This window comes from Coenobita brevimanus, chromosome 95, assembly GCF_032717465.1.
Source record: "Coenobita brevimanus isolate Jiangsu-jjx chromosome 95, ASM3271746v2, whole genome shotgun sequence".
Taxonomy (NCBI): Eukaryota; Metazoa; Arthropoda; class Malacostraca; order Decapoda; family Coenobitidae; genus Coenobita; species Coenobita brevimanus.
In genome coordinates this window covers 34,268,821-34,282,967 of record NC_137048.1, presented here as the reverse complement: position 1 = coordinate 34,282,967, position 14,147 = coordinate 34,268,821, and the positions used below count along the sequence as shown (strand labels likewise).

Sequence of the window (14,147 nt, the reverse complement as noted above, 5' to 3'; positions counted from 1 at the left end):
CCCCGACACACGGCTATTTTATAGCTGCTCCCCGACACACGGCTATTTTATAGCTTCTCCCCGACACACGGCTACTGAAATCGTCAACCAATGAGATTTCTCACAAGCCTCTTTTGAAACCTGAAGTTGATGGCAGGGAGGGGTTGGGTGCGCTGGCCTCACAACCAGATTAATTAGTCGCATTCACCATGTAATACGCAACTGAGTGCCGCTTGTTAGTACCGCTTGTTAGTACCCTCCGGAACTGGTCCCTTATCTGCCAAGTGAATGAGCAGGGCGGTCAGGCGGGGAGGAGACTAGTCAGACGGTTATGGGTGCTCATTTTATATATATATATATATATAATGAAACCAAGGTTTAATTGTGGAAGTAGTGCAGCCAGTCAAAGGTGCAGGTATAAATTCATTTTCAGTTAGGTTACATTACCAACACCACCACCACTATTACCAAGGAATATTGGTCGGGTACATTATATAAACTAACCCCAGGAAATTTAATTGAAACATTCTATTGGTATATGAGCATCATAAATTACTTTTTAAATTTATATATAGTTTGTAAATACAGTTTATGGTACTGTAAAAGTATGATAAACTACTAATATTTTGTAAATAGTAAAGTAGTATGTTAATGAAATATAGAGGTAGGAGTTAAAGTCTGAAGTTAGTGTACATGTTCCTGGGTAAAGCCATAACTGAGGTGCATGTGGAGCTAGAGGAATGTCGGTGCTAACAGAACCAGGGTTGAGTAAGGGTACACTATAAAATCGTTTAACTGAAAATATTCTCTATCCCTTCTTGTTGCTGCTGTTCCTCCTCCCTCCCTGTTGCTGCTGCTGCTGTGTTCTGGTTGGCGCAAGTGCAGAACATTGCGGTAAGAGACTGTGTGCTCACTAACCCCCCAGTGCTTGCTGAGTGCTGCCTTCACATCTTGTACAAATCCCACAGCTTGAACAGAACCCCCAGCTGTGTATTGAGAGCACTTGGCATGGGCATGTACCGACAACTATCAGTCTTTTGTAAATACTTGTTTAGTGGTACAGAAAGTCCTCGTTATGTATCAGAATTGTTCCAAAATATTTCAGAATTTTCTGTACAGTTGATGCCATAAACTTTGTGGACATGGACAAATCCGTTAACAGGAATGAAACTTTTAACAGGCCATTATTCAGTAATTTACTTTGTACTCACTGGCAGAAATAACGATGATAATACATGCAATAATCTGTCTATCTATCTATCTAGTCAGATGTCATAATTCCCTAAGGTGTGGCCATTTGTCTCTGAGTTGTTTTACAGGGAGGGGCACTAACCCTCCACCAACCCACTTGTTGCTATGTAGGGAATAATAATAATAATTTGGCTATTTAAAACGAGGACTTACTGTATAATACGTATAGTAGTGCTCGTTTTGTTTGGTTTCCAGAGTATTTGTTTTCTTGGTAGCATTGACTGTCTGTTGAAAGATTTCTCTTACAGTGTAAGTTTGTACATTCGTATTGATATTGTGTAGGATGTGCTGTTGCTGTAAGTAGTGTAACAGCCTTGTATATAGCCAGACATGAAAATTAACAGTATTCTTGGTGGCATATGAGACGTCGCTGCACCTCTTGTGTAGTGGTTTATTTTGCCTGTTGCACCTCATTATTACCGTATCTGGTCAGTTATGTTTTATTATTAACAGTATGCATCACTAACCTAAGATATTATGTAATAGGCAAAATCAGCAGCTTAGGAAGAGGTGTGAATAAATCTCACACCTGCATGACACTGCTGCAGTTATACCACAACTACCACTGTTATGCCACTACTGCACCCCCACCATCCCCACTACTACAGCTACTCCTGCACCTCCACCACCACATTCAACACCCACTGCCACAGCTGGTGTCATACCATCTACACGAGCCCTTATATTACAACTGCCACCACCACTGCGGGTACTGGGCCTGCTGCCACCACCACCACCACTACTGCAATATCTGCCATCATTACCAGATCACACCCTGTTACTGGCAACCACTATTCTACTACCAACCACATTTCCAGAATAAACCACCAATACCAGATCTCATCCAGTAAAATGGGTACCACCAATAATGCACCAGATATCTTCTCGTAACAGGGTACAACCATTCCTGAACCTATCTTCATTCCAGTTCCTGCCATCATTCTAGTTCCTATCACCATTCCAGTTCCTACCACAATTACTAGACCTCATTCTGTTACTGCCAGTTCTGCAGAGACAGTAATTACCACCATTCAGTTCAGTACCTGCAACCACTACTACTTATTGTTCACCCTTGGTCAAGAGTTCCTTTATGCCTTTCTCAAAGCATGCCAGAACGTAAAATGAGATCCCTATAAACACTGAAAACCATCGGTACAGTGATGTATTTTGTAATTTGCCACTACCAGCCTATTATGCAGTTACGGAGAGCCATCTGGAGGTGAAGGGGATAATTAAGTAAAATTTAGTGATCAGGTAGCTTGAAATCCTTTGAACTCCTTTCAGTTTGATTTTTTTTTTTTTAAGGATTATTGCCATATAATTTTATTCTAGTAAAGAGAGGCAACAAATACTATGATGAAAGGGATCACACCCCATTAACCCGTTTACTAGCAGCAGTTACCACTGCTTAGTTATATCACATGGTGGTAACCATAGTTATCTGTAATTTAAATTGACATCATATTGAAGGGGCTTTATTAGTTTGGAAAGCCATATCTGTGAAGGAATTATTGACTGGCATTATGGATTATATTATCAGTGGCATTGGAGTCTTTATATCCCCTCTTCAGTCACTGTGTTATTTATTTTGGTTTAATACTGTACAGACACAGTTTACATTAATAACTAAAAGATATTGATGTGCAATGTGCAGAATAAATATTTAAGGAAGAGGTGTTATGAGGTATCCAAAGCCACTTAAATTATAACCCAACATCTCATCAAACCCACTGCCATTACCAGCACTTATTCATGCAACCACTTTGTACAGCATTCACGAGCATGACTACAGCATCTTCATTATCTGTCAACCAGTGCGTCCAATACAGTGAAACCTCTCCACTCCAGAACCATATATTTTTTTCTCGGAGTACAGATGACTGCTATAAGGTCCCTCAGCATATTGACTAATGACGTCTGTTGCCGAGGTTCATTGCTCTTTCTGTAATATTAGAGACTGTGTGTGTCAAAATTTTTAGTATAGGTGAACAAGCATTATTCCTTACCTACTGTACAATTATTTAAGGTATGGTATTTGTTTTTGTTTTTGAACTGATGGGTAAAACTTGATCTGAAGGGTTTTGAGTCATGAAAACTGGATTGGAGATGGTTAAGAGTATTTGTAATTTTCACCTCCATGGTAGAATGTAAATGTAGTGAAATTGCAGTTGTTTCAGAAATTTTTCACTGACTTGAAATATGATGTTTTGCTACATGAGTTTACTGCAAGAGTAGTAAGTTGTTCATGTGGAACTTTATATATATATATATATATATATATATATATATATATATATATATATATATATATATATATATATATATAATCAGCAACATTCACCATGATCAGTAAGTTCTTAATGTATTTTTAATGTATTTATTATTGTTGGATAGACATACTCTTGATAAAGCAGGAGTGATTTATTTATTTACTAATTTTTTATGGTGTCTGTTCACTAATTGTTGGTGTATGGTGTTTTTGTTGGCTCAGCCTATTTATGCACCTTATTAATCAGCTTTCTTTGTGGAGCTGATGACTAAAACTGTGTGATGAATATATAAATTTACTTTCAGTGGGTATAAACAGAGTAGAAGTTGTGTTGGGTGTTGTAAAATTGTAGATAAGCTAAATATGCTCATGTCCTTTTTCTTCTCAGTTATGTTGTGGATATTAGTAAAGTACTGAATTTGTTGGGTTATTTTTGGGGTTTGGTAGTACAGTACTCATGTCCATAAAGATTTTTCAGCTTCCTGTAAAATGAAAAGTTGCTAAATCTTTGTTGCTCTTATGTTGAGTACAGGTTTTTGAGCACTTGTTAATAGTGTTGTGCCCCATTGTGTGAATTATTTATGGATATGAACTTGATCACAGTTAAAGTTTATTTCACCTTAATACTTACCAGTACTGTGTTGTGTTAATTTATTAAGATGAATCAGTTTCTTACAAAGGAGAACCTTTGATATATGTGACCATTGATATCAAACATCTTCATGTTGGCCTCAGTACAAGCAGTGTTGACTTGTCAGTTTTTTGCTTGTATTATGTGAGCATTTCTTTTAATTCTAAGTACCATTTCAGGGAGAACTGGAGGCTCAGCTGTTGCAAGCAAACCCTATCCTTGAAGCCTTTGGTAATGCCAAAACTGTGAAAAATGACAACTCTTCAAGATTTGTAAGTAATGAATAGTTTAGTCATTGTACAATTTGCATATTAGCACAGTGTACCACAACTTAGCACATTAACTTCAGTGACATATTAGAGCTGGTACAGGTATAGACAATTTTTGATCCGGTACCAATAACTATCTTAAGTAATGTATTCTCATCTTCTTATGTGCTAAGAGGTAGAGTGCGGTAATGTAATTACTGTAATTTGTGCAGAGCCATAGCTAGAATTCTAATAACACATGTACCATTTTCAGGGTAAATTCATCCGCATCAACTTTGATAACTCTGGCTACATCGCTGGTGCCAACATTGAGACGTACCTATTGGAAAAGTCCCGCGCCATCAGGCAGACTCGAGACGAACGCACATTCCACATTTTCTACCAACTGCTGGCAGGAGCCACCCCTCAGCAGCGAAGTATAATATGCAGAGTTTTTATTCTTTTAATAGTGTGTGCTGTAGCTGATAAGTTTTATCAGTTCTTGCTTCTTTGTTCAAGGAAATGTGCTATATTGTACTATACACCTATATTTCATTTTTATTTTATTATTATTATTATTATTATTATAGATTTTTTGGTGGTAGGTGGGGCACTCACCATCCACTCACTCAGTGTAGTGCTTCTTTGGGTGTCTGCCCTTTCCTCTCATCCTTCCTACCTCTTCTGTTGTTTCTTTATTCTTTCCACTTCCTTCTGCCTATGGATGACTTCTGTCTTTCTTTCCTTCATTCTTTCCCCTTCCTTCCGCTTATGGGCAACTCTACACTGAGTGACAAGCTAAATGGTTTCCTGTTCACCAGGAAACCATTTACTATGGTGGATGGTAACCATATAACCAAATTACGGCACCAGGTGGTTTGGTGGGTAATTAAGGCGCTCTGGTTGGACTGAGCCTGTGTAGGTTTATATCCAAGGGGTAGTTGGGGTTTATTGCTCACGTAATGCCACTCAGGGATGAGTGAGGCTTGTTGCTCTCGCCTTAAGTATCAGGACCAGCTTGCCTAGCCCCGGGCTGCTACACTCCTCATGGAACAACGTAGGATTGGATGATAAATGAATGAATGATTATTATTATTAATAGTATTAGTATTTCAGCTGGCTCACTAGAATAAAAATATTACAGCATTAGAGACGAGTGTTAAGATACAATTTAGTCATCAGTGGATTGAGTGTGGTGTGTATATTGTATTGCAGAGGACTTCATTCTGGAGGACCCGAAGCACTACATCTTCCTAACCCAGGGGAAGATCGCAGTGCCAGGGATGGATGAAGTTCAAGAGTTCCAGGCCACCGTGAAGGCCATGCAGATCATGGGTATGAACACTGAGGATATCAATGGTAAGTCATTTCAACATTCCCACATAATGTGTCTCAGTTACAGTGTGCTGTCATACAGTATTTTGTAGTTTTTGGTACATGTACAGTATTGCAGAAACCTACATAAATTGGACTAGTTGATATTTAAATCAGTTTGTGTGTGGCCATCCCTTAAAGGATTAAGGCATCTGACTTTATCCTGTGGGTTGCGCAACTACCTTTATTTTTTTATTTTTTTTTATTTTTTTTTTTTTTTAATGGGTGACACTACACTGAGTGACTAGCTAAATGGTTTCCTGTACACCAGGAAACCATTTACTATGCTGGGTGGTAGCCATATAACCAAAATATTGTGCCTGGTGGTTTAGTGAGTAATTAAAATGCTCCAGTTGGATTGAGCCTGTGTAGGTTTATATCCAAGGGGTGGTTGGGGTTTATTGCTTACATAATTCCACTCAGGGATGAGTGAGACTGGTTACTCTCATCTTAAATGTCAGGACCAACTTTCCTAGCCCTGGGTTCCTACTCTCCTTATGGATCGACAAAGGATTGGAAGATGGATGGATGTTTATTATAAACTTGAAGATAAACTTTCAGGGCATCATCTGGTGAAAAAAAAAAATCTCTCTCCGTCTTTGCATAGCACCATGCGTAAGTTTGCGTAGGGGTGGAGTAGTGAAAAATATATTTTTTAAAAATTTATTTATTATTATAAATCTTAAACATCCAGGGCCATCTGGTGAAAAAAAATCTCCCTCTCTCTCCAACTTTGTGTAGCGCCATGAGTAAGGTTGTGTAGGGGTGGAATAGTTAGCAGTGATGTATGGCCGCTGGAAGGTTAGCACAGCCTGAGCTGTGGCTCACACCGTGACACTTCTCAGCCTGAGCTGTGGCTCGCAATCCGTGGGTTAAGTAGAGATACAATACTTTAAATTGACCTTCGTAAGTGTAGTTTGATTCTAGAGATGTTTGATGTTTGATCAGTTTTTACCACATTTCTCTGACCTTTGTGAATTAGGACCTATATTAAAGCATTATACTGTACCAGTAAACCAGCAAAAATAAATTGATAAACAAGACAGTATATAATGAGGACATGTTGTATTTGTGGTGTATGTGTATAAGTACAATGCTATACAATATAATTCAGGATTCATTCTGCTTGATGCTAATTTTGACATGTATTTTCTCCTTTGGTTTTACTGTATGGTACTCATAATAAATTGTGTTGCAGCCATCTTCAAGACCGTGTCTGCAGTTCTGATGTTTGGCAACATGCAGTTTAAGCAAGAACGAAATTCTGACCAGGCCACCCTTCCTGACAACACTGTGGCTCAGCAGGTCAGTTGTAGCATGAAACTGTGCTTGTATTTTTTTGAAGGATTTTTTTCATGATGTTAAACTGTTTCAGTGGAAAAACTACATATTTATGCTTCATTTTCCTAAGAAATAGCATTTAAATATAAGTTCTGTACCTTTGTTGTTAGTTTTATTGGCAGTTGGTGTGTTTACTATCAGCTGCTTCTCACCTTAGTAAAAGTCCAATTATTCGGCAGCGGATTATTCAGAAGAGCCAATATTTCGGCAGTTTTTGAGAAATAGTTCCATTTCCGAAACTTTTTGATTGGCAGATATTCCGATTTGTCACGAAAGTCCAGAAAGTGTTATCTGTGACTTTTAGGGCTACTCTGTCATTGCACTTGTATATGTTCACTAATTGCTACATTTTTCAGACTCATGTACAGTATTGTATTGATTACAGTATTATACAATATCTTATGGTACAGTACCCCCTTCCTGCCTCCCCATTAACGAGGGTTACATTCCAAACCTTGCGTTAATCTTGACGCCTTCATGAAAATGACATTTACCGGTAATTGCTTGGTGTGTGAACCACTGGCACTGTAATGCATTAACCATAAATAACAGTTTCTTGTTAAATCTGTTTCCATGTTCTTAGCTGTTCAGCTGTGACAACTCTGGTTTGATTCGTCAGCATAATGGCGGAAGGGTCTGTTGTAAGTGTTTAGCTACACCTGACTTGACCTAGTTTAACTCTGCCTAATAATTTAACTAAGCCCAACCTAACCTACAGTTGGGATATTGGGAAATGAAATCCATCTTTGAGTCCCTAGAATAAATTTCTTCCATTGCATCGGAAACAATCGTAGGTATGACTTAACGTCTTAAACCCTCAGTGGCTGTGGGTTCAGAAATATGCGTGCACCCCTGGCCAGCCCCAGAACGATTTTTAAGAGCTCCTAAAATCAATGTATTTTTCTTAAAGATGTGAAGAGAATCATCTGGAGCACCTAGCAATGTGTTTTTGAGCTTCGTAAACCCATCCTATGAATTGCTGTGATTCATGGAAGAACTGATAAAATTACGTTGCATGTGCCATGTGAATAAAAACATCTGAGATTGTGACCGCCTGATTGCTTGGGATGGTAGCGTTGAATCGTGTAAACATACCAGTGACCTTCGTTCCCTTCCCATAATTGTTCACAATTCTTTATAACGTGCACTAATTCAACGTCACTGACACCAGTACTGTAAATGGTTGTTCAACACCGGGAATTATTAAGGGGTTAGTGGAATACATTATTGTTTGCATCAATACCCTCTCACTTATAAACACAAAAATGGAAAAAAGAGTGAGCGACAAATATACGTTCATCTTTCAGCAGAAAGACCTTACCAGTTCTTTTCATATTCCTCCAGTTTATTTTACTGCTTTCTTCGGACAATTTTTTTCTTTTTTTAGGAAGTTGCAAATTAGTGAAGTCATCACTTATGAGTTCAGCTCTTATAATGTTCTGCTGTATACAGTACTCTCTCCTAACACATTTGTAATAATATAAGTAGTGATGACAGTGGTCACTAATACATATAAGGTACCAAGTGGGTAGGTAATATTCTGTATCATCTCGGCAGTCCAGGAAGTGTTGTCTGTGCCTTGTAGGCCTACTGTGTCATTAAACTTGTACAGTATATGTTCACTATTTCCTATATTTTTTCAGGTTCAGGTATAGTACTGTATTGATTACAGTATTGTACAGTATCATACAGTATATAGTACTCTCTCCAAACACATTTGTAATAATATACAATACTTAGTGATGACAGTGTTCACCAATACATAGAAGGTACTGAGTGGGTAGGTTTTTCGATTATTCAGCAAATCTGATTACAGTACTCGACATCGACCTGGTCCCATAGATACCGAATAATTGGACTTGTACTGTATTAATTTGTTGCTTGCTTCTGATAAAGAGTGTCCTATTGATGCTACTTCATAAATATTTGTTTTGTACAAAAGTAATATAGTGGTAGGTGGGGTACTCACCATTCACTCACTCAGTGTAGTGCTGCTCTCGTCTAGCTGCCCTTTCCTCTCTTCCTTCCTTTTTTCCTTCCCTTCTCTTTATGTCCTTCTTTCTTTCTGTTTCCTTCCATCAGTGGGTGGCTCTACGCTGAGTGACAAGCCAAATGATTTCCTGTACAGGAAACCATTTACTATGCTGGGGGGTGACCACATAACCAAACTGTGGCATCTGGTGGTTTAGTGGGTAATTAAGGTGCTCCAACTAGATTGAGCCTGTGTTGGTTTATATCCAAGGGGTGGTTGGAGTTAACTGCTCATGTAATTCCACTCAGGGATGAGTGAGGCTGGTCACTCATAAATGTCAGGACCACCTTGCCTAGCTTCGGGCTCCTACACTTCTCATGGGGCAACACAGTAGGTGGTGTATGTATGTACAGTATGTACAAAAGTAATTTTGTGAAATGACCTTAATTCAGAGGATGATTGACTACACTGAGTGACAAGCCAAATGGTTTCCTATACACCAGGAAACTATTTGCTGTGCTGGGTGGTAACCATATAACCAAATTATGGAGCCTGGTGGATTAGTGGGTAATTAAGGCACTTCAGTCGGATTGAGCCTGTGCAGGTTTATATCCAAGGGGTGGTTGAGGTTTATTGCTCACATAATGCCATTTAGGGATGAGTGAGGCTGGTCACTCGCATCATAAATGTCAGGACCAACTTGTGTAGCCCTGGGCTCTTACGCTTCTTGTGGGGCAATACAAGATTGGATGATGGATGGATGTAGTTTTGATAGTATTGCACTGCAGTATGTTTATCAGAGTAGATACCGGTATGATTTTTTATACAACAGGTTATACAGCAGCGGTGTTTTCCGAAATGTTAGTATTTTTTATATGATTTGTGCTGTAAATAAAGGGGAAACTGGCAGATAAGTTTCATTGGGAGCATTGAAACTTTATTAACTAGGTGTTTGGTAGTTACTATAGAGGTAATAATAGTGATGATGATAATGATAATAATAATAATAGTAATAATGATGGTCAGATAGATAATCATCATCATCATCTGGATGATGATGATAATGAGTATTATAATTAATAATAATAATAATAATAATAATATAATGTGACTAGGAGGGCAGTGTACTGTACTTAGTGGGTAGATTTTTATAAAGGAAACGTATCATTCTTTGAATGATAGACGTGTGTTTGTTGGGTGAAGCCTTCATCCCCCAGTAGAGTGGGAAAAAAAAAGGCTAATGACGATGAGAATAATGTCTGTGTAATGTTCTGTGGTGTGCAATGACCAGTGATAATGTTTCTTCCTCTTGAAGGCAGCTGGGAATTTTCAAGGGTGTGATACCTTCAGGGGAGTGGCAGATGCTCTACACTTAATGCCTTGGACTACTGTATAGTAGCTTGACTTTGGGATTCTACACCTTAAAGAGGAATATAGGACTGTCTTTTACATGTATCTGTTATTTCTACAGGTGGCACACTTGCTAGGACTGAATGTGACTGAGATGGTGCGTGGGTTCTTGAAGCCTCGAATCAAGGTCGGCAGAGAAACTGTCACAAAGGCACAGAACAAAGAGCAGGTATGGTTCTTTAATTTACCCTTTGGTTACTAGGGCTTCCCTAGTGGGATTAGTATTGGTATGTTTGCAGGGTGTTAGTCAGAATGAACTCTTGTATCATCATCGCCATCATCATCATCATCATCCATCCACCATCCATCATCATCCATCCACCATCCATCATCATCAATCATCATCCAGATTTCCTTTCCCACCCTAGGGCAGGGTGAGGAATGGCAATGTCCAGACAGCCTGAGTTTGCCCAGTTCAATGGGCCACACTTCCATTCACTCATCATTTAAGCCCCAAGATTCCTGGCTGTATCTGATATGCTGAAAGCTCTCACCACATTCTGTAGCTTCACATTAACGCATCCAATTGAGTTAGTCCAAACACTGTCACATTAAAAAGGGGTGCCAAATCCCTGATCATGCACTTCGTCTCACAACATTCATCCAGCCAGCTCGATCTCTTGTCAGTCCCCTAGCCTCACCAACTTCCAGTGCCCTCTTCCTCACACACTCATCCATCATATTTTTCCACCTTCTCCTTGGCCTACCTCTCCTCCTCCTTTCTTGAAATTCGCTCAGATATTCCTCTTGATATCCTTTGTAATGTGTTGAAGCTGAAAATTCTTACGTTTGTCTGTCTAGGCCAATGGAGATCTTGTACTAGGAGCTCATTGTCTTGACTGGTTTTATATTTTCCTGCACCATGCCATGGGACAGATCCTGGTAAGGCACTGTTTGCCACAAGGGGACACTGGATCCCTCCCTACAGGGTGTATGTATTGTACTGTGCCCTGTAGGATAGCCCCAAAGTAGCTGTTGATTACCCATGATAGACAGATCTGCCCTGTCATAAAGACCTGAGTTAAGCAACAACAACAACAACAGCTAATTATATGTAAATGTCCACATGACAACTGTCATAGGTACTGTATCATGATTACTGAAACAGTAATTTGAACTGTCAGTTTAATTTTTATACATAGAAGACACATGTCACATTAGGAGTTAAAATTCCAGTGTGCCAGATTGGTCTCTTTGTCTTTGTGGTATGAAGGATTTTTTATGAACTGCTATAAACCAAGTGTAGACTGAAAGTGGTCCATTTATTTGACTCTGAACTTTCCTGCTTTTGTAAATCAATGAAAGTTTTATTGTACATATGCCAAAAGTTTGGTGTTAGTGCTAGGATGCTAACATTATTTTTTCTCTCCAGTGTGAATTTGCAGTGGAAGCCATTGCCAAGGCACTATATGAGAGGCTGTTCAAGTGGATTGTTATGAGGATCAATCGCTCACTTGACCGCACCAAGCGCCAGGGAGCCTCATTCATCGGCATCCTCGATATTGCTGGTTTTGAAATCTTTGCCATGAACAGGTTGGTAGTGTGATGGCTTCAGAAACTGTTGTCATTAATAAGGCTCAACTTTTTTTTTTTTTTTTTTTTTTTTTTTTTTTTTTTTTAAACCAAGAAATTTGTACTTACTCTGTTTTTTATTTGAAACACTTGTTGACAAAATCTGAGAAACATGTGTATTGTGCTGCAATTTTATTTTGGACACAAACGCCATTGTGGCTTACCCACCATCCAGCTTTGAGCAGCTGTGCATCAACTACACCAATGAGAAGCTTCAGCAGCTCTTCAACCACACCATGTTCATCCTGGAGCAGGAAGAGTATCAACGTGAAGGCATCGAGTGGAAGTTTATTGATTTTGGCCTCGACCTGCAGCCCACTATTGACCTTATTGAGAAGGTAAGGGTCCCCAGCTGCCTCACTGTGGGAGGTCTCTTTCAAGCTGAAAAAATAATCTGGAAGTAGCCTGCAGTAGCTAAAATGAAATGCTGTATGATATATAGAATGACAGTGGAAAAATGAGATAATTAAAGTTTAGGTGGGAAAATTCTGGTCTGTGTACATACAGTAGATAGTTACTGTGTGGATGTTTACACAGTTTGAATGTTAACAGTAAGAACTAATGCATTTTACTTAGAAATCACTGTGAAGGATGTCAGCTGTGTATTCCTTCTCTTGCTTGACTTCCTGAGAATAGGAGAGAAATTTACCTATGTATTCTCTGCTTGGTGTGAAAGGCAGCTAAAGTGTGTATTATGGGTTACAGCATGTCTCCTTCCTGTTGTTGTTGGAATGTTAAAAAGAACCTCTTACAGCACCTCCTCCGGAACACAGTCGAATGGGGAGGAGAGTGTGCTTGGAGGTTCTGTATTTTTCCAAACTTGTGTTCCAAAAGAGATCTGAGAACTTTCATGAGGTTTCTGCACTCCATGCATGTGTGATTGGGTTTGGGGGATGGTGATTATGCTGTACACTACAATTTACCTTTTGTTTACCCACAGCCAATGGGAATCTTGGCATTGCTAGATGAAGAATGTTGGTTCCCCAAGGCCACAGACAAGACCTTTATTGACAAGCTGAACACCTCCCACTCAGTTCACCCCAAGTACTGCAAGTCTGAGTTCAGGGACAAGGCTGACTTTGCCATCGTGCATTATGCTGGGAAGGTGGACTATTCTGGTCACCAGTGGCTTATGAAAAACATGGATCCCCTCAATGAGAACATTGTCTCTTTACTACAGACATCACAGGACCCATTCATTGTGCAGATATGGAAGGATGGTGAGTGCATTTTTCTTAGCAGATGTGGGATTATTGAGAAATGTGTGGGAAGTGTATAGAATGCATAGGGTAAGAAATAATAATATTCATAAAAGATTTGTAGCAAGGATGTCAGATGTTAATAGGGTATAAGTGCTTAGATGGTGTGGTCTTACTGATTTTTAGGAAACTGAATGTACCGTTTACTGGATGGTGAAAGTGGCATTTTAGGCCAAGAACGTGGATAGATGTGGTAAAGGGAGTGTGTGTGTGTAAGAGAGCAAAGTATGGAAGTTGATGGGACTAAGGAATCATCATTGGGTTGAGTTGGTTGGATTAATTCTTTTCCAAGAAGCACATGGCCATTAATCATGTATTATCAGGGTAATGGCATGTTGCATATGTCACTGGACATATTTACTAATCATTTTTTTTATACTCTCCTTTTCTTATTTCTGAGGGCTCCCTCCTCCCCTCCCCCTTGTTTTTTAACAGTTGTTGTGGTGCCAAGTTATTATTTAATACTTCAGTGCTACCCTCGTATGTTTGTGGGAAATAAGGTTAGGATGATTATGATAGGATATTAATTATGGCATAAATGGTTTGCAGCTGAGATCGTAGGAATGGCACAGCAGGCCATGGGAGACAGTCAGTTTGGTGCACGAACCCGGAAGGGAATGTTCCGCACAGTAAGCCAGCTGTACAAGGAGCAGCTAACCAAGCTTATGATGACACTGAGGAACACCAACCCCAACTTTGTCCGCTGTATCATTCCTAACCATGAAAAGCGTGCCGGCAAGATCGATGCTGGTCTCGTCCTTGATCAGCTCAGGTTTGTACACACAACAGAAGTCTGTCTATCTATCTGTCTGTTGCCAGATGCCATAATCCCATTAGGGGT

At 39.4% G+C, this 14,147-nt stretch overlaps 1 protein-coding gene across 4 annotated transcripts in view; it reads left to right on the top strand.

Annotated features, from left to right (window-relative positions):
• zip (myosin heavy chain 10) overlaps nt 1-14,147 on the top strand; it is a 242,341-nt gene that overhangs the window by 208,421 nt on the left and 19,773 nt on the right. For all 4 annotated transcript variants that reach the window (XM_080282928.1, XM_080282927.1, XM_080282931.1 and 1 more), the window contains 9 exons: nt 4,310-4,402; nt 4,653-4,815; nt 5,594-5,737; nt 6,951-7,057; nt 10,537-10,644; nt 11,848-12,008; nt 12,223-12,385; nt 12,988-13,267; nt 13,856-14,078. In XM_080282928.1, the coding sequence (XP_080139054.1) occupies nt 4,310-4,402; nt 4,653-4,815; nt 5,594-5,737; nt 6,951-7,057; nt 10,537-10,644; nt 11,848-12,008; nt 12,223-12,385; nt 12,988-13,267; nt 13,856-14,078 (1,442 nt within the window). The remainder of the gene's footprint in view (nt 1-4,309; nt 4,403-4,652; nt 4,816-5,593; nt 5,738-6,950; nt 7,058-10,536; nt 10,645-11,847; nt 12,009-12,222; nt 12,386-12,987; nt 13,268-13,855; nt 14,079-14,147) is intronic.